The sequence below is a fragment of the Strigops habroptila genome, chromosome 5 (assembly GCF_004027225.2).
Source record: "Strigops habroptila isolate Jane chromosome 5, bStrHab1.2.pri, whole genome shotgun sequence".
NCBI lineage: Eukaryota > Metazoa > Chordata > Aves > Psittaciformes > Psittacidae > Strigops > Strigops habroptila.
The window spans coordinates 76,951,031-76,971,466 of NC_044281.2; the positions used below are offsets into that span (position 1 = coordinate 76,951,031).

A 20,436-nucleotide genomic window follows, 5' to 3' on the forward strand; every position below is an offset into this window, starting at 1 on the left:
GGGGCACCAGGGCTGGGGGGGGCTGAGTTTCAGAGGTGGGGGCTTATCTTGACTTTCTCTGGCTTGAGAGTCACAGAATCACAGCAGGGTTGAGGTTGGAAGGGGTTGGACTTACCTGGTCCAACCATGTCCTGAGTATCTCCAAGGATGGAGGCTCCACCACCCCTCTGGGCAACTGCTTCCAGTGCTCAGTCATCCTAATGGTAGAAAGTGGTTCCTGATGCTCAGAGGGACCTTCCTGTGTTCTGGTTTATGCCTGTGGCCTCCTGTCCTGGCACCAGTGGTTGCAGCTGGGCTCTGTCTGCCTTGCACCCTCCCCCTCTTATTAATGTTATATATTAATAATATATAATAGACATCTTAAGACAATATAGACATGTTAGTAATGTTATAGACATGAATAAGATCCCCTGCCAGGCAAGGGACACATACATGACTTAATCCTGTATCCTTTTCTTCTATCATTGCCCTGCTGCAATGCTGGCCTCAAGGGAAGTTAAAGCCATTGACATGATGAAGGGACTCCTTAAAAGCTGCCCAAGCCTTGGAACTTATAAAGGGCTGGAGGAGGGAGAGGAAATTCCTAATATTTGCCATTATTTAGGCAGGAGAAAGAGGAACTGGTCTCTACAAACACATATGCAGTGACTTTGATAGCCTGAGTCCTGTAAGGCAGGGTACTAATAGCTGTAAAGTCGCTCTTGTATCTTAAAACCAGTGTTGCTCAGTCAATAGTCAGGACAGATCCTCCTGGAAATGAATTCCTGACCTGCTGCAGTGGTTCCCTGCCTTCTGCTTGGGGACCCAAACACGCTGTGTCCTTCCAGCTTAGGCATTGCCCAATACTTAGGAAATATGGGAGATGGTCTCACATAACCCACGGCACTGTGCATCAAACCATGCTGGAAGCAGCACTGAGATGACCTTAGAAACCAGCTGTGCTCCAGCCAGGCTGCCTTTTGACCAGACACTTCATTTTCCTTCCTCTCTTCAGTTGCTTAACTACATATTAATGTAGCACAAGGCAGATGAAACCAGGAATCCTCATTTTAGTGTTCAAGTGAGCTGAAAGGGCATCAAGCTTGGCTGCAGTTTAAGATGATACACAAAAAAATCCCCCTATTTATAGTATAAATACTTGAATCACTGTGAGTGTGCAGAGATGAAAAGGACGGTGCCAGTTTGGCTGTGCAACAACAACCCGTGTCATGTTTAGACTAGAAATGCAGTGAAAAAAGGGAGTTCCTGTTCGTGATCCAGCACCAAGCGAGGGGGGTTTTGGCTTCATCTCAACTTGGCAGGAGCCTTTGTTCTTGTTGATAAAAGGATGAATTGAAGCACGATGTAGAATCAGCTCCAGCACTGGCTCCTGCAGGCTGCCTCCACCAGCACAGCAGAGCTTTTCTGGACTCCTCCTCTGTGTTGGTTTAATGTTTCACTGCTTAAACCACCCTTGTTAAACCAGTTCTGCCAGTGGCAATAGTGGCAGGGTGGCCTCTGGAAACCAGCTCGTACTGTACAATGTGAGTAAGTTCTATAGTACTTACTGGCTATTACTCAAACAGTTTAAACACCATGTTACTGCTCATGTAGAAAGTTAAATACATTCTGTACGAGTACATGAGTATCACCAAATCTCCAGTCAATTCCTCTTTTCCCTCTTATTGTGCCAGAATAAAGCTCGTTCATTAGAGACACTGAAGAAGTGCGTCATGGTGCTCTCTAACAGTAAGGATGTATTTCATACTGGAACCTCAAATAAATTCTTTCTACCACTGTTATGTTGCTGTGAGTGCAACGTGCCTTTACTCACAGGACCAGCAGTGCAGAGACCCAGAGAGCAAGTCTGGTTCTTTCAGCTGCTGCCAGCTCTGATACTCAGACCTCAGCCACTCAAAGAGTTAGAGCACAAGCTTACTCCAACATAGAGCCTAGCACTGCGGTGTAGGAAGGGCTCTGGGTTGTGTTTCCTCATGATTAAAGGACAGGAGTTGACACAACTTCAGTATTAAAGTTTAATATCAAACAATTTGCTCATTGTTACCAATTTTCAATTACAAAACAGGCTCCAAAAAAAGGTCATAAAATATGGTGAACCGGCTGACCGGGGTTAAGTGTGCTCAGCCTCTGAGGGTAAATAGCCATAACTTCTTTTGGTATAAATTATCTACAAAAACTGGTATAAACAATATTCCAATCTTAGTAGGGGGCTTCCATCTAGGATTAGACAAACTCTCCTAGTGACATCCACAGAGGGTTAAAGTTCATTCCCATTGACACATTTCTGCTGCTGCAGCCTGGCTTTCCGTAAGGCCTCCAGTTGTTTTGCTCTCAGCCACCTCTCCCTGGATAGCGTCGTTTGCCCCACGCTGAGAGACAGGAACCTGGATGAGCAGAAACAGGGCTTAAAACCTTGGTCAAGTGTCAGGTTTGATGAGCTTAATACAGTAAAACACAGTTTTCCTTCAATATCCCATGAACTAGGGAAGAAATGTGGGGGGGAAACACTTTGCCTGACTAGGAATCTGTAACAAGAGGCACAACAGAAGAGATTACATCATTTGATTGCTGGCCAGCCTCATGCAACTAAAGGTAAAGGTTGGACTTGACCTTAAAAAAGGGGTAAAGGTTGGACTTGATGATGTTAAAGGTCTTTTCCAACCCAGCTGATTCTATGATTCTATAACTCAAACTTGCCAGAAAGGCCTCAGTTGCCACAAACAGCAACACCCACCTCGCTACGAGCAGTGTTCTGTGCAGGTCATCGGCTGTCACACTCTCAGGGTCGTTCTTCCTCATCTCGACAAAGTCTTCTTCTACTGCCTGTAACCAACACAACAGGTAACTGGTAACAAAGAGTCTTCACTCCACAGAAACTTTTAAGGAGTTAAACACTGTAACTACCCTTAGATTGCAGGAGAACCATTGCAACTCGTCACTGTCAGGAAGCAAGTCAAAACAGGTCATCTTCCAAAATGAGATTTCAAGATGAGATTTGGAAAAGAATTAGGTTTCAAAATGAGTTTTAAGAAAGCAGGATATGGGTAAGGTACGTACTGAAATACTCAAAGAGTACAAATCCTTGAGAGGAACAGAGAGAAAACGCTTCTCTTTGGTTTCTTAGAAAACATTAAGGAGAATCACTGACAGGGAGAGCAATGGGAACGTACAGTCCTGTTAAACTGCTTTTATCTGAACATACAGTTGAGGAGTTGTTAGTGGGGTCCCCCGTACCTTGGTCACTTCCTCAGAGATGCTGTAGTCCAGCAGCCTCAACAAGCTGAGGTAAATGCGAAACTTGTTGAGGACAGAAGGGAGCACTGCTGTGAGGAGGCTGCTCATGTACTCCTCCATGTTTGGTGGGATTATCTGTGGTTGTAAGTGGACTTGGCAATCTGACTGAAAAACAGAAGTGCATATCGTCTCTTTCCACATCCTGTCTTTTCCCATTCCACCATGGATTTACTTTCTGAAGCAACAGAAGTCACTATTTCCCAGAATTAGGGTAAGACGATGCATTCCTTAAATATTTAACAACTCCCTTTTCGAAGACCTGCGTGAAGTCCTTCTTCAAGCAGGAGCCAGTTTCACAGAATCCCAGGCAGGTTTGTGTTGGAAGGGACCTTAAAGCTCATCCAGTTCCAACCCCCTGCCACGGGCAGGGACACCTTCCACTAGAGCAGGTTGCTCCAAGCTCCTGTGTCCAACCTGGCCTTGAACACTGCCAGGGATGGGGCAGCCACAGCTTCTCTGGGCACCCTGTGCCAGCGCCTCAGCACCCTCACGGGGAAGAGCTTCTGCCTCAGAGCTCATCTCAATCTCCCCTCTGGCAGGTTAAAGCCATTCCCCTTGTCCTGTCCCTACAGGCCCTTGTCCAAAGCCCCTGTCCAGGTTTCCTGGAGCCCCTTTAGGCACTGGAGCTGCTCTGAGGTCTCCCCTTCAGGAGCCTTCTCTTCTCCAGGCTGAACCAGCCCAGCTCTCTCAGCCTGTTCACTTAAGAGCTGAGAAAGCCAAATGCTCAGTTCATAAAGCTGGAATGCAGGTATTTGTAAGCTCAGGCTGCTCAGTGTTTCTAGCGTTAATGTCAGTTCCATCACTCTTTATTCCTGTGCCCATCAGCTCCTAAACTACTAGCCTAGAATAGGCTTGGAGAGTCACAGTATAGCTGCAGGCTTTCCCCATCACCATTCAGCCCAGGAGGAGGAGGGAAGGTCTATCCCTCTGTTTTCCTTGGACAGGGTTTTGGCCTCCCTGCAGCCAGGAGCGAGTAACTAGCACCAGTACCATACCCACCCCTCAGCACAAGGCAGTTTTCCTGCCTTCACCTCTCAGGAATGGCATGTTCTAAGTAACTACCTACTACCTGTAATTACTCCCCAAATTCAGGAAAAGCCTTTGCCATACCGGTAGGAGCGATCGGCCCTCGGAAGTGATAAGAACATTAATATTGCACGGGAATTCCATCTGGTGGTAACTGAAGTCATAATCCACCTTCTGCCAAGTGATCAGGTTACCCAGCGCTGTCACGTTATGGACACCTGGAAGAGCAAGAACAAACTCTGACAACAGGACCTAAACAAACGTCAGATCTGATTTGCTTTCTTTCCAATCTGTCTTTAGCGAGCAGCTGGTAGAAAAGTTCTTGCAAGCATCTTGTTTCTTCTGGTGTCTGTGAGGTCTTCCAGATAGAAACAGCCACGTCTTCAGCCCAAAATTCAGACTTGAAATTAAAAAGTCTGATCTTTTTCTACCCTAAATTTGGTAGAGAAGAACATCACACCAACAGAAACAAAGTAACATCGACAAGCCCTTGTTATCTGCAACTTTGAACGCTGAAAATCTGACTTCTCATTAAATGTCGAGGTTTCTTTAGACATTAATGACACGTGTTTTAGCAAACCTATAAACCAGCACAGGGAGATTTTTCTGTAAATGGGAGCTTTTCCAAGTTTTGACTTATTTTTTCTGAAACAACGCAAAGATTTCTATTAGTTTTACTATTTTCTTTAGTGAAATTTAGTAATTCTACCAAAACAGAGGAACGAGAAAACCCTGAAGACTTGAAACCAAGTGAATCATTTCAGTCAATTACTTCTAATTGCAAGAAATAGAACAAAAAGTTTCTAAATAGAATCAAGCTGAAATCTGAACCTCCCCAGTTCTGCCACACTAAATGCTTTAAGGAGAGCCCTGACACTCACTGGGGAGCCCCAGGAGGCTCATGGCATTGTGCCATCTAGCAGGCTTCTCAGGACAGCATTTTTAGTTCAGGATAAAGTCACTTCCAGTGATTTCGTATTCTTCCTTCCTTGAAACCACCACAGATACCTGTATGAAGCATCCTCTGGTTACTGAACTTCTAACAAGTAGTGCAACTCACCTCTTTCAGGTAGCTTGTAATTAAAGGAACTGCCTAGAGCTCTGTAGAAAGCACCACATAGTGCACTTCGTTCTGTTCCACACAGGAATAGCTATTTATTTAATCTCCATTTTTTAGTTGGATTTTCAGGGATGGTTTCCATATAGACAATAAAGTTATAAAGCATAAGGCAGCAGCATATGCTTCCCCCTCTTCTTCATTCATTACAGCAGGAAAGTAAAAGGCTATTCTAATGAATCAGAGGTATTTTGGTCCAAAGGATTAATCAAATCAGTGGCCTTTTCCACCAAGTGACAGACACTGTCCAGTGTTTTCTACAATGCAACCAAAGTGAAACTGAACAAGGAACCACCTTGTTTTGTTATGTCCCATTTGTGGTCTGAGATAGAGATTTGTGACTCCACAGAAGCATTTCTGAGCAGAATAGCAGAAACTTCCTGAAAGTGGAATATGGAAAAAAAACCCCAAACCCCAAGAGATCAAGCCTTAAGTTGCCCAAGAAGGCTGCAGATAGCAGGAAGCAATGAAATAGGATATGGAAATCACAGTTTTGTTATAGACAATTATCCCTGGGACACAATGAGCATCACTGTCTTAAAATACATCAACTTTGAACCTGCCAGATGAGATTGGCTTTACAAAAACAACCAAATGTCTACCTTTTGTGTCAAGCTGTCCTTGCTCGAGCTGAGTCTCATCCACGACAAGGGAAGTGTTGCTGGCAAGCTGCAACACCCCACTGACTAAGCGATTGGCTGCATAGTCTTTGTGTGGGATGAATCGTGAGTGGTTCATGTTCTCAATGGTCATTTGGAGGCGATAGGACTGCAAGGAGAAGAGAAACTAATCAGCACCTTTCCTCTCCTCCAGCTTCCCTCATGCTGCTTCCTTTAGCAAGAGCTATAACTGTGATCCTCCATAGTGAGTAAACCAAAACTTGTTACCACACTATAGAACATACTTTATCCTCAGTTTCCAAATGGTAAGTACTTAAAATAATGCTGTTAAGAACTTCTATCACCTGTATTACATACTAAAGGTGAGCAAACCACCAAGTGATTTATGGCAGCAATACAATTACTGTGACAGCAGCCTTCCAGGATCTGAAGGGGGCTACAAGGATGCTGGAGAGGGACTTTTCATCAGGGACTGTAGTGATAGGACAAGGGGTGATGGGTTCAAACTAAAACAAGGGAAGTTCAGGTTAGAGATAAGGAAGAAGTTCTTCCCTGTGTGGGTGGTGAGGCACTGGAACAGGCTGCCTGAGGAAGTGGTAAATGCTCCATCCCTGGCAGTGTTCAAGGCCAGGTTGGACAGAGCCTTTGGTGACATGGTCTAGGGTGAGGTGCCCCTGCCCATGGCAGGGAGTTGGAACTGGATGAGCTTTAAGGTCCTTTCCAACCCAAACCAGTCTGTGATACTATGATTCTATTACACATCTAGGGTGTGGAAACCAACAAATGATTTATGGCAGCAATACAATTATTATGATCCCAAATTGAATTACTATGAATTTTCTGCAGAATGGTATCTGCAAACTTGAGAATAAACACTAACAGCAAAATAATTAAATCCCAGACTGGTTTGGGTTGAAGGGACCTCAAACCTCATCCAGTTCCAACCCCCTGCCATGGGCAGGGACACCTTCCACTAGAGCAGGTTGCTCCAAGCCCCTGTGTCCAACCTGGCCTTGAACACTGCCAGGGATAGGGCAGCCACAACAATTTCTAACCATATTAAGCCAGAAAGACAAAACTAACTATGCAGCATCTGACTGTCAGTTTAATATCTACGAGGATATGACTTTATTTCATATTCACCCCAGGTGATTAGGTAAATAGAGACTTCAACTGAACAGGCAAACCATAATTCCATTTTTCCTTGCCCTTCATTTAAGAAGCCTGGCTTTTAACTAAAATACTGTTTATTTCACTGGAACAATTAACCCAACATCTCCCATCAGAAATATTAAAGCCCTGTAATGCCATTGTCCTTACTGCTGGCACAAGCTGCTGGATGATGCGGTATATGTGCTCCGTGAAGATGTTATTCCTTGGACATCCGCTCAAGTTGACTGTGAATTTTCCCAGAGGAAGCACATCTCGTCTTGCATAACTAAACCAGAAACAACAGAGGTTAGGCAAGCAATGATTAACATGGTGAATACAGGTATCAATCAGTCTGGGTGCTGTGCAGGATCTCTGATAGCTAGCAGGGTTTCACTGCTAATAGTACATAAATAATAGCAACCTTTTCTTCCTGCTCCAGTGTCCAAGGAGCTAAGTTAGGCTGAAGGCTGCTTTGGAAGGCTTTGCAGCAATGGGACAAAAGCAATGCACTTACAGTGCTCCAGACTTCTGTCCTCCTTGTGCTCTACTGCTACTCAGTGTAAGTACTTCATGTACTTCATCCTTTTCCTTTCTTGCTGCCCAATCTCAATGTCCCTGCTTATCATGCTTGTTCATTTCCTTTACCTGCCCTCAGCTTTCCTCTCCCTCTTCTCACTGTATATCTTCTCCCCATTCTGGACAAATGTCAACTTTTGTGTGATACAGCTAAGAGAGAAAACACATTCTAATCTAAGTGTTAGAGCATTCACAGTCCCACTAGAAAGTACAAAGTGTGCACAGAAATGAAAAACCCCACGTATTGATACTGAAGTACTTGTATTTACATGGGGACAGGGTTCAGGGCAGACTGTAAACATAACCCAACCATAAATCTTAGCTCATAATTATGCTGTCTCACTGAGAAATGTCTTATGGCTTTTTACACATCAGTTGCAGGTATGAGAAAGGTAAGACACTGAGTCCAATTACAGCTCTGTGAACATTTCTGTTAAGACAAATATGAGCTGTACTCACCTTGCAGCAGAATGGAATCTTTGAAACCCATAAAACCACAGTGGTTTCTTTACCAAGAAATTATTACTATTTAGAAAAGGGAATCCATTTTTACTTTGAAGAAAGAAATTTGAGCCTGACAATACTCAATCTAATCAGAACCTATTGTCTGAAGTCTCCCACCTGAAACTTTAATGAGTCAAAGGATGCTGCTCTTTTATCCAGAGACAGTTTAAACCAAGGTAAGAGAACGTTAAGATGCACTTTAATCAGCCATAAAGACAGGTCACAGTGCATGAACGTTCAGCTATGGCATCAGCTCAGGTGGTAAATTTCCATCACATGCTAATGGGGGTCACCTGAACTCATCATTAAACATATGTCTACAGTTAATTAAACAAACTCCCAGAACACACCTTTCAGTGTCTTTTAATACCTAAGGAATAACTACTGCAGTTTGTAAATGCCAGTTGCATGTCCTAGTCAATAAAAGGAGCTAGAGATGAAAAGGTATTTTCATATCTCTGTTTAAAAGTAGGATCTTGGATCTTACTTTTGGATCTTACTGTCCAGCTCTCAAAGGAACATTGCAAGGATATATTGCCACAAAATGGGCCTTGTAACTAAACTTAGACATGTTACTGTGTCTATTATGACAGGGCAACTCTAGGTGGACAAAGTACTACTGAATAAGTGCTATGTAAGCTATTTCTGCCATTTATTTGCAGAGTGGTGAAGAACCCCATAAAAGGAGATTTCCCGTAAAAGATGAAGATGTAAATTCTCAGCAAACATCTCAATACTTACACTGTAGAGATGAGATGCAGTATAAGGTATTCGGCAGCCAAACTGTCTCCCAAGAGGGCATGGGTGAGGAACCCAAGCAACTCTGCTCTCACTGGTGACAGCTCCGACATGAAATTAGACACAACTGATGAAAGAGCAGAAGTCATCAAATGTCAGGAAATGTGCTGTTCTCACCCTCTTGCCTCTGTAGAAGTCTTACTTTTCATTACAGTGTGATCCAAAGCAATTTAGGACAAATAAACAAACATTCATTGGTTTTCTAACTGAGCAATTATCGGCTTTGGGTAACTTGAGTCACTCACCATTGCCTTGGAAATGCTTTATCTTGTCTAACTAGATATTGTGTAACCTCTTAGCAGAAGGCTGTAAAGTTTGGAGTCAAATATCTAAAATTGATGGACTATCCACACTGTATCAAAGGCAGAAATAAACCCTTACACATAGCACAGCTCAGGACAAGCAATACAAGGCATGCAAGGAAGAAAATGATAGATATCAATTAGAGGTTGCATGCAATAGTTCAATAACAAAAAGAAGAGTCAAGTAGGCCACAAGGAAGAGCAGAGTTGTTTAAAACCAGAATTGCCTGATTTTCTTCCCAGTATTATGATTCTTTCTGCTGTCAGCATGTTTCTTATTTTCACTGCTATATACTAAATTGAAAATTCAATTTGCCAGCAACACACTCCTTGAGAACAAATCAAATTTTATAGCTGAACAACGTGGTAAAATCCTTGGGCACACAGAAGGCAAAACCAAGTTTTATATAAATCATATTCATTTCAGAACTCTAAACATGTAAGCATCACATAAACACACACACTTGCATCTTGTCCAGTCTGTAGTACTGCATGGTTCCTTCAAACCCAGCCCTTGATGTCTTTAAATAAAGTAGTATGTTTTCACATAGAATGGTTTGGTTGGAAAGGACCTTAAAATCATCTAGTTCCAACCCCCTGCCATGGGTATGTACCAGGAGTCCACACATTTAACATGCACACAGAGAGAGGTCAAGTTCAGATACTCACAGGTTTTACTCTCCTCTTCATTAAGGCAGGCAGGCAGTAATGGGTTAATGTGCTGTAATTTCTGTGCCAAAATCACATGGATTCTTGGGACTAATGAGGCCGGAGGACTGTGCACTCTCTGTTCCTCTGCTGTGTCCATAGACTCCACAGGATTGAGGGTTGAGCTGTCCCTAGGAAAGGGCACAGCACAACTGGACTTAGAAGCATTCCACACAAATTTCTCTCCAGCTGACTAAGAGCAGCTGGAATGAGGCCAAGAACTGAGCACACTGGAACAAACAACATCCACTCCTAGCTCCTGGTAACTCCTCCCATATTCCAACTACTTTCTTTATGATTTTTATAAACACTATAAATACTGAATCACAATTATATAATGATATGACAGTCTTCCATATGACCTAAAGGGGACAAGAAGAAATCTGGAGAGGGACTTTTTACAAGGGCCTGTAGGGACAGGACAAGGGGAATGGCTTTAACCTGCCAGAGGGGAGATTGAGATGAGCTCTTAGGCAGAAGCTCTTCCCTGTGAGGGTGCTGAGGCGCTGGCACAGGGTGCCCACAGAAGGTAGGCACCACTTAAGATGTAGCTTCAAATGAAATGTCACACATGTTCTGTTCAGCATGTACTGAATGAAATCTAACCAGGATTTATGACATAAAGATTTATGACATTGGTCTGTGTATACACATGTGGGACTTTCATCTTCCACCAGTTTCCAGAGCCTGACAACAAGATCTTGTAGACAGTCACATAACAGCTGTATCACTGGCTGAGTAATAAACAATGAGTAAATAAATCCTAATGTACCTCAGCTCAGACTTGAAGGTGTTACCTTTTAAGAGTTCAGATACACAAGCTTTGCTCTTCCTCATGATGCCTTACAAAATTCCTTCCAGAGGGTTTTCATTTGTTATATAGAAACTAAAATCCCTGAAGTGACTTTGTCAGATAATAGTAAAGTTTAGTACTGATCAACTTGTATACTGGTTTCAAAAGGTGAAAAGCTTTAGAGCTTCAAAGCCTCTTCAGCAGTCCATCACCAGACTATCCCCTCTTTCCATTGAAAGAAACGTCTTTTGTTTGCATTCAAAACATTGCTAAATGCCACCAGTTTGTCTATTTGTGATAGAATGACAGGCAGGAAAACAACCCAATGAGCTATGACAGACCAACTGAGCTGTCAGCCTGGGATTAGCTGTCAGACAGCTGATAACCAAAAGCAGCTGAGCAGGCTGAGTTAGCTTTGCAGAAGCTGGCACTATGAAGGATTCGCACTGCACTTGCCATATTGTACTTATCAGAAAGAGAAACAAAATCCCCAACAGAACTGAAGCACAATGGTTCAAAGCATCAGCAGCACATATGTTAGATCAGTCATTGGTTTTACTTTCAAAATTGACTTCTTGTGTCTGTCTGCATTAGTTTGTATTTTGCCAAGCAAGTAACTGAACAGAATTAGCAGGTGAAATGGGAAGTTTCTGTCAGGGGTATAATGTGATGATACACCTTATATAAGGAAAAAAATAACCCCAAATTTTACTCATTTTGGTCATTTTCACTCCCCAGAATATTTTGCTCGTTGAAATAAAAATTCCCTGCATTTCAGGATGACCCACCAGGGGAGCCTTACCTCTCTTCATTGTTTACTATGCTCAGCACTGGATCCACAGACAAAATGCCGTATACCTCCAGAACATCATTGACTTTGAAGCTGTCCCAGCTCTCATAGACCTGCCACAAAGAGACAATAATAAAATACAGAGGCAGATGGGCCAGGCTGCCCACCAACACAGACTAAAGGAAATGACATCTCAGGAGACTCAGCTGTAGACTGAGAACACTCTGTGTGAAGATGTCTCTCCTAGTCCCCAGTGTCAGTAAGCTGACACTGAGAGAATGAGTTTCTATGATTGTATGCTTTTTCCTGCTGGCATTCTTCTGCTATACAAATGCAAATCATTGTATTCTAATCTGATTTATCAAGACTTGTTGAATAAGGGAGCATTCAACACAGTAAAAGCATAGAAATTTTGTGTTGGAAGTTTCTTGTCAACACAGCATACCAAAGACTCTTTCAAATACAACACAAAAATGTGTAGCTTATTGGTTTTCTTATTTGTTCCATCACATCTTTCTTCCTTAGAAGACAAATCCTTAAAGCAAAACACCAGGAGTCAATCCCAGCTACATCCTCAAACACGTAGTAACGGACTCTTCATCAGGGACTGTAGTGATAGGACAAGGGGTAATGGGTTTAAAATGAAACAGGGGAAGTTCAAGTTAGATACAAGGAAGAAGTTCTTCCCTGTGAGGGTGCTGAGGCGCTGGCACAGGGTGCCCAGAGAAGCTGTGGCTGCCCCATCCCTGACAGTGTTCAAGGCAAGGTTGGACAGAGCCTTGGGTGACATGGTCTAGTGTGAGGTGTCCCTGCCCATGGCAGGGGGGTTGGAACTAGATGATCTTAAGGTCCTTTCCAACCCAAACCAGTCTGTGATTCTATGACATTTTATAATTAAGAAAGAGAAGGTGCAGGCTCTAATAAATGCTGCTAAAGCATTTCAACAATTCAAATTCAGCACTTGTGAAGAGAAACAAGGTAATCTTGAAGAGAAACAACGTAATTATCTGCAGAAACAAAGTTCTGGACCTGAAAGCCAATTTCCCTGCCTGTGTAAGCAATGCAGGGCTAACTACTTACATTCTACCTCCAGATTCTGTCTGCCTCACTGAGGCCACAGCCATGCTCACCATCTCTCCACTTTTGTTACCTTTACAAGACATGCTGGTCCCTTCTCTCCTGGCAATGGAAAATTTAAGTCAAGTGGAGGGGAGCAGTTGGGAGAAATGAGATGATGACCTGCAGAAGCTTCTGTTTCTAATCTCTTTGGCTCCACACATCCATGGATATCACCTCCACTGCCTGAAAAAAATACAGGATTCATAAGCAGAAATGCAAAAGTGAACAACTTTTTTCACGAGCAACACAGAATTAACCTAATTCAACAAGACATCTGAGACAAAAATATTTAACAATGCAATATATTTGACAGAAAATACTCTTTATCAGGATAGAAAAGTCTCACAAATACATATTCCATATTATCAAGTCTGAGAGAGTGTACTGGTAGAGATATCTGTGTCTTAGAAACCTAAACAGGGCCAGAAATATGATTTTCAAAAGGTAATGCTTCAACTGTGTGAACAATGAGTTTTCTAAATTCCATAGGACTGCACAGGAAATATTATTGTGCACCTAAAAAAAAATAGGAGAGCTTAAAAGGTGAGAGTCTGCATCAACACAACAGTTTACATTAAAAATTTCTGTATTTTTTCTGCATAATAAAGCTATAAACATCTATTCTACAATTGATCGGTCTGAGTATGAAGAGAAAACTGTATAACCTGTCTTGCAACCTGGTAAGAATACAAAAGGAAAAGCCTGAGTTCAGCTAAAGGACCCAACAGACAGAACACTAAACAAAAGAAAGCAATAGATTCTGGTTTGTTTTGTTTTTCTTCAACAGGACTGGCAATTTTAACTAACCACCTTCTCTTGTTCAGAAGAAAACTTGTAAGAATCTCCAAGAAACCCCCCAGTTTAAGTGGCATCTCCACAGAGCAAAGCATATTGTTCAGGCTTATTACAACACAAGAAAGAAATGCACACCGCCTGAACGCTGCTTGTGTTCCAAACACCATCCTCTTAGAAGGTTAAAGAGCTTTCTTCAGGATGCTACAAGTGTCTGGTATTAATCTGGTTCCTTTATGAAGTTGGGTTAGTAAATTATGTTAGAAAACAGGTAAGGCTGGAAGAGCTTTTTTAGATATAAACTACTGTTTGTAGCAAAGCAGCATCTAATTGACACGTTGTTTGGCTTCAATTTACACAATGAGCTGCACACACAACGTGTGAAAGAGACAAGAGAGAGAACATGAAATTGGCAATAGAGTGGGAAATCAAACAGGAATTCTTAAACTTCATCCTGCTGCTATGAATTGTTGGTGTGCTGGTACATAGAAAAGGCAATACATGAGAGCTGATGTACAGAACGTTAATTTTAGGAATTAAGTCTAGAGAGTAAAGCCAACAAGTCATACAATACACATGCAACATCGCAGGCTCTTCCACACTGCTTCAGTTTAAAGCACTGATGACTTCAGCAAAGCCACCAAATTAGTTCTGAAAGCTGCAACAAAACTACTGATCCAAACAATTGCAAGTATTTCAGGTGTTGAAAAGGAAATCTTTGCAAATTCTGGAAAGATATCAGAACAACTATTCATTAGCAACTACTATTACCCGTATGTTGCTCTTTCTGTTTAGATGGATGTAGATCCATGTCCTCATCTTCCTCATAGCTCCTCTTGTGGCGACTCGGTGTGTAGGATGTTGAGGGACTAACTCGAGCTTGGCTTGCGCTAATATATGCGTAACATTGAGGATTAAGGACAACCACAGACTCAACTGAGAAAATTCAAGCAAATTAAGGGGTTTGTTTGCTTGCAGAACCAAACTGCTATTATGCAAGATACGTTCAAATAATGATTCAAATTGTTATCTAGACATCATCTCTCCAGACATATAACTTGCTTAAGTGTACAGCAGCCATTGGCTTTGTTGAAAATAGAAACTAAAACCTACAGAGTGCTATTCCACTATCAGTCTCTAAAGGGAACATGCTTGTGGTCAGGTACAACTCAGAATCTCAAGGATTTTTTCTCTCCCACATCTGAAGCCTAAAGAGCAGACATTATAATAATGAAGACCTGCTCTCTGATACAATTATTATTGTTACTTTAAAAAGAAACACATAGAAAATGTTCACATACTTGGCACGTACTGGCAATACTACACTGGTAAATGCATTTTGGCAAAGCCAATACACTTCTTTTCTTAGCATGATGGGCAAACATTGAGATAGTGTTCACTGTTTTCCTAACAGTCCTTCTCACTTTCCACTTTCATTGCTGCAGTACTTTGCTGTGAGCTTCCAAGCCTAACTCTTATCAATCATTTTATTACAAACATTGTGTTAGCTTCTGTTTAAAACTGCATTGGCATTCTATGCCAAAGACAAGCAGTAGTTTTCCTAAATTCTGAACTGAAATATCAAATCATTAGAGATTTCCCATCAAATTCACACCTTTTCACAAACTGCAACATATCTCAAGCTTTCTACACCTGTCCCCCACTCCCTTGGGCAAGAAGGGAATTTAAAATTCCTAAAAGATGTTAAAATAAGCATCCTGTATCCATTCCACTCAGATAATTCAACTTCCATTTATAAGGAGAAACTTAAGGCGATTTGTTTCTCCCCAGAACATTTCCTGTACTCACTGAGAAAATGCCACACTGTGGTTAAACTATTAAACCCACAACATTTCCAGGAACTATTGTCTTAACATGCTCAGCTCCAGGTGTTCTTACAGGTTCTTGCAGAAGACTTTCACTAATAACAGCATCCTAATTTAACCAGAAATGCCAATGGAATGCCCACAATTGAAGCTCCTCTTTACCTAAGCATTTGCAAACAGAAATGAAGGGAAATTTTCAAGACCCTCCCAAGCAAACACAAAAACCTAGTCCAAATCCCTACTAACTCAAACAGCAATGCTTCTAAATTCATTTACACCCTCTTTGTGCATAGAGCACACCATAGAATCATAGAATGGTTTGGGTTGGAAACGACCTTAAGCTCATCCAGTTCCAACCCCCTGCCACGGGCAGGGACACCTTCCACTAGAGCAGGTTGCTCCAAGCCCCTGTGTCCAACCTGGCCTTGAACACTGCCAGGGATGGGGCAGCCACAGCTTCTCTGGGCACCCTGTGCCAGCGCCTCAGCACCCTCACAGGGAAGAGCTTCTTCCTTATATCTAACCTGAACCTCCCCTGTTCAGTATTTCCTTTTTCTACACCTACCACCTCTCCAGATTCACTCAAAACAAAGTTTAAAGTTATCTCCATCAATCTAATGAATTAGTTGGTAATGACTGTTGGTATAATAGAGCACCAGCTCAGTCAAAAAGGATATTTCTTTCACCCATGCTGATTCACCAGGCACTGGAACGCAGTAGAAAGTCTGTCTTTCTGAGGTGACTGTTTGTGAGGAGTTCAAATCAATTTCCTGCTGAGGCTGGAATACCAAGAGAAAGTTTGTTAAAAACCTGATTTAGACTTTGTTTTCTTTTTTTCAACTAATCCCACAGATTCAGTTACTCAGACAGAAGTTCCAATGAACATGTAAGACTATATACCCATGAAACAGCGAATCCATGCTGTATCTATAGTGCTTGGAATGTTATGGCACTACACTACCAGAGCAAATTGTTTTCTATAGCAGAAAGTTTCAAGATCAAGAGCACTTCCCCTCTCCCTGCAAGCAAACCAAATTTGAAATACAACAGAAACAGCCTGAAGCTGTTGAACTTAAGAGTGCCCATGAGCAGTAAAGGATACTCTGCTTTCCAAACCTGAGATTAAGTCTGCTTTTTAAGAGCAGTATCTTCATGAATCTACTGGTGAGTACCAAATAAGCTACCAAGTAAACTGCATCTTTCCGTCAAATTGTTCATCTCAAAACTCATATAACTTGTACAACTTACCCCACATTCTGCCACATCTCTATATTTGCCAAAATGCAAAACCTGTCAAGAAGGAAAAGGCAATGCAGTCATTCTGTTTCTGACAGCAGCCTCCATATGAATGAATTACACCAAATTCACAGCAGTCAAAAGTCCCTCAAAGACACACTGCCAAAGCTTTCACCATTTTAGTCATTTTTATTTCTCAACAGAAATGTAAGAAGTGATGATGTATTACTGGTGCCATTTGAGCCACAAAACAGAGCTACTATTACTAGCTTCCAGACTCCATAGGTTTAACTCAGAAACTAGTGAAATATGAGGACTAGAATAGATAGAATGATAAACAGTTACTAAAATAACAAATCAGCATTTCACTTACGCGTGCATTTGTGTTTGGGTCAACTGTTTCATACACTCCCATGTAAAACTCAGGATCAAACATATCTTGGACCATGCAGCGAAATTTCACTAAACTGTTGGGCTTTAGGTAATGTACAGGAACATCATTCAGTGATGGAACCTATAAAAACAGAGCTTATTCAAAACACCTGGTATATAAGAAGAAAGGCTCTGAAGTAAGCAAAAACAAGTGCAAAAGCTGTCACTAACTTATCACTTTGATTATCCAGTATATCCTACTGTTCAGTTACTTGCCTCAACCCCTGTATTGCTGGTGTTGATATGATTAAGTGCCTCATCAGGTAACACACTTCCTATTTTCTGAGTACATCTCCCACCCTAATCCAAGCAGTAACAAAGTGTATATATCTCAACACAGAGATATACACACTGTTACAGACCTTAGTTACAATTAGCAGACACTTAACAGTTCCCAAATCCTTCCAGTTCCAAAGCCACCAGTCCTGTTCATTTCTCAGTCCTGATACTGGACTACAAAAGAAATGCATTTCAGTGTAAGAAAACTGTACAGCATTTGAAACTAACTCTTAAACTGGGAATTCTTGCAGCTGCAGTATTAAATAGAACTTCCTACTTATCCTATTCCCACTTTACAGCACTTTCAGCATGTATTATGCACCAGTGGTACCATAGCAATTGCATGCACAATTTCATTAACAAAAGGCTGTGGAAAACCTGTATGTTAATTTCCAAGTCCACACTGGGGGAGTCTTTTTCACATATGTTTACATGACAATGGAGAAACAGAAGGAAAAAAATCAGTGCCTGAGCATGTGGTGTAACTTGAAATAAAGAGACTTGCAACAAGAATCGACTTTTCTGATTTTGAAGATAAATTCTTTGTTGAAAAAACCCCCCACAACCTGCATTAAAATGCAACAAAACCCAGAAGTGGTCCTATAGGAAATGGCATTTTAACATATATTCCCTCATGTTTCTCTTGAGTAAGAAAATGAACTTTCAATTCCTTTTAATGATATAAATTTGACACAATTTTGCCATCTATACTTCCATTTAAACTGCCACTGAAATATTAATTACAGAATACTCTGACAGAGGAAGAAAAAAAGAAATGAAATCACTTTCACTTGGTTTTTTTAGCCACAAGTAGGACAGATTTGGTATGAAAGTTTCTAATCCACTTAGAAATGTTCTTCCACAATGCTGTTTCCAGCAGTCTCTTAGAAAGATATCAGCTGATGAACTCAAGGGTGCCTGCTTTATTTTTAAATCTAAAGCAGAGCTTCCCTGCTAAACTGTGAAAACCAGGCCTGATCCAGCCCAATAAGGCACTATTTTAGATGAAAGTATTTTTTCCTAACACCTGAAAGCCCAAGCAGCTATTTGATTCAACCCACACAGAGTCTGCAGCATCGTGATCTAAGATCATGAGAGAATCACAGAACTGATTAGGTTGGAAAAGACCTTTAAAAATCAAGTCCAACTGTTATCCCAGCACTGCCAAGGCCACCACTAACCCATGTCACTGAGGGCCTCATCTACACGGTGTGTGAACACTTGCAGGGACGGTGACTCCAGCACTGCCCTGGACAGCCTGTTCCAATGCCTGAGCACCCTCTGGGGAAGGAATTGTTCCTAATCTCCAGCCTAAACCTCCCCTGGCGCAGCTTGAGGCCGTTTCCTCTTGTTCTATCACTTGCTACTTGGGAGAAGAGACCAACCCTCACCTCACTCCATCCTCCTGTCAGGCAGTTGTAGAGAGCAACAAGGTCCCCCCTGAGCCTTCTCTTCTCCAGACTAAACAACCCCAGAAGAAGGGGTTTATAAGGAGCAATTCAGAAACTTGTGGTGCTCAAACATTCACTGCAGACTCACAGCGGACAGGGCAGGATTTAACACTTTCAAAATAGACAGTATTTGTCAGCTCCTGCCATCTACTGGCTTGTACTCCAAATAGGCAGCATTCGGCACCCATGGCCCCAGGGCAAAACAGCGCCCTGAAGAAGACAAGTGGATTCGTTTCTCCTGTTTTAGTCAGGATTTTAAATCTTTGCTTTACACGGAGATTAAACCAATTCAGATGCAAATAACGTATCCCAAAGTTAAGGCCTGGAATTCGTAAGTGTACTTATCACGAAAAGGAAGAACTTCTCAAATGCATGTCACTGCAATAATTAAGAGAAGAAAACCCCCCTAAACTTAAGAAAAGTAAAGAAGAACTTTAAGAGAAGCGTAACTCAGAAAGAATGAAAGTCTTACCCAGTTCGTGGCATTGTTTTCTTTTAATTTCTCCTTGAAGTATTCGGTTACCTTCTTTTCCCAATCAGAGTTTGGAACATTTTGGGCTACAAACAAAACACATTTACATGTGTATTAGCATCCCATAACAGACTTCTAGTCAGCATACTCCTAACATAGTACACAATTTAAACATTTAAATATTTACTTCTATTCTGGGCAAATGACTGCAATTTAAACTACTTCATGCCTCTTACAAATGCACTGACTTCTCACCTTATACCTTTCCAGACAAACCAAGGTGAACATAGCCATTCTTGGAAGTGAGGGAAAGCTCTGAAACACCGCAGTACACCCAGCCAGAAGCAGAGATACCACTGTCTGCTTTACATTCACTGTGGAAATTTTATGTAGCTAAGATCAAGCCCAGAAACAGCTTCAGCTGCTGGCGCTGGTAATACTACCACTGATCGGTATTCCATGTACCCAGCACACGTTGTTCCCGAAGCCCAAAAGATGCTGAGCTCTCCTTTTTAACCCTAACCGGCCTGCCAAGCCGCGGCAGACCTCGCTGCCCGGCCGTGAGGTACCCGCTCAGCACCAGGACAGGACCCGCAGCCGCCGGCCCCTCAGAGGCCTCGGGCAGGCGGTTCCCGCCCGCTCCGGTGGGGAAGGAGGACGCGTCTCCCCGCCGCTGCTCGCTGTCTCCCCGGCCGCGTCTCCGTTCCCGCTTCCCCCGGCCTCGCCGCTCTCCCGCCGCCGCCGCCGCCGCCCCATGAGGGGAAGCCCCGTCCGGCCGCCGCGCGGTTACAGGCGCCCTCCCGGCGGGTGGCTGCTGCCGAGAGGCCCCGTCCCCGCCCGGCCCGCACTCACCGAAGATGCCCTGCACGATGCTGAAGGGATTGTTGAGCCAGTCAGCCACGCACGGCATGGCGAGGGCAGGCAGGGGGCTGCCAGCACCCTGCAGCCGCCAACTCCCGCTCGCAAGCTTAGCACGGGGGCTCCCCGCTTCCGCCCTCCTTCTCCTCCTCCTCTTCCTGCGGCAATGGCGGCGCTGCCAGCCCCGGGACCGCCTTCTCCTCCTCACCCGTACGCGGACAGGCCGTCAGGGCAAGGCGCCGCCGCCGCCATCTTGAAAGCGGGCAAAGCGATGAGGGCGGAAAGGGTGGG

The 20,436-nt window shown here is 42.8% G+C and overlaps 1 protein-coding gene across 2 annotated transcripts; it reads right to left on the reverse strand.

Moving 5' to 3' along the window:
- Nucleotides 1–2,001: 2,001 nt before the first annotated feature.
- Nucleotides 2,002–20,415, reverse strand: MCMBP (minichromosome maintenance complex binding protein). 2 transcript variants are annotated; one of them, XR_003991483.1, is made up of 16 exons: nt 20,140–20,415; nt 19,288–19,373; nt 17,027–17,167; nt 16,666–16,707; nt 16,095–16,196; nt 14,363–14,492; nt 12,831–12,982; nt 11,693–11,793; nt 10,059–10,228; nt 9,031–9,154; nt 7,378–7,495; nt 6,040–6,205; nt 4,405–4,538; nt 3,235–3,395; nt 2,735–2,823; nt 2,002–2,384 (listed from the first exon to the last, which is right to left on the reverse strand). XR_003991483.1 is itself a non-coding variant. In XM_030486672.1 (16 exons), the coding sequence occupies exons 1-16, from the start codon at nt 20,195–20,197 to the stop codon at nt 2,258–2,260; spliced, it is 1,905 nt and encodes a 634-aa protein (XP_030342532.1). In that variant the 5' UTR covers nt 20,198–20,415; the 3' UTR covers nt 2,002–2,257. The 2 variants fall into 2 exon arrangements, 1 of the variants encoding a protein (XP_030342532.1); XM_030486672.1 differs by having other exon boundaries at nt 3,235–3,399.
- Nucleotides 20,416–20,436: the final 21 nt, after the last annotated feature.

Excerpts from the sequence above, each read along its gene's own strand:
- MCMBP (XM_030486672.1), bottom strand. The coding sequence starts at position 20,197 with ATGCCGTGCGTGGCTGACTGGCTCAACAATCCCTTCAGCATCGTGCAG. Across the intron at positions 9,155-10,058 it reads TGAAGAGGAGAGTAAAACCT|TTGTGTCTAATTTCATGTCG; the intron begins GTGAGTATCTGA and ends CTCTTTCATCAG. Across the intron at positions 2,385-2,734 it reads AGAACACTGCTCGTAGCGAG|GTTCCTGTCTCTCAGCGTGG; the intron begins GTGGGTGTTGCT and ends CTGCTCATCCAG.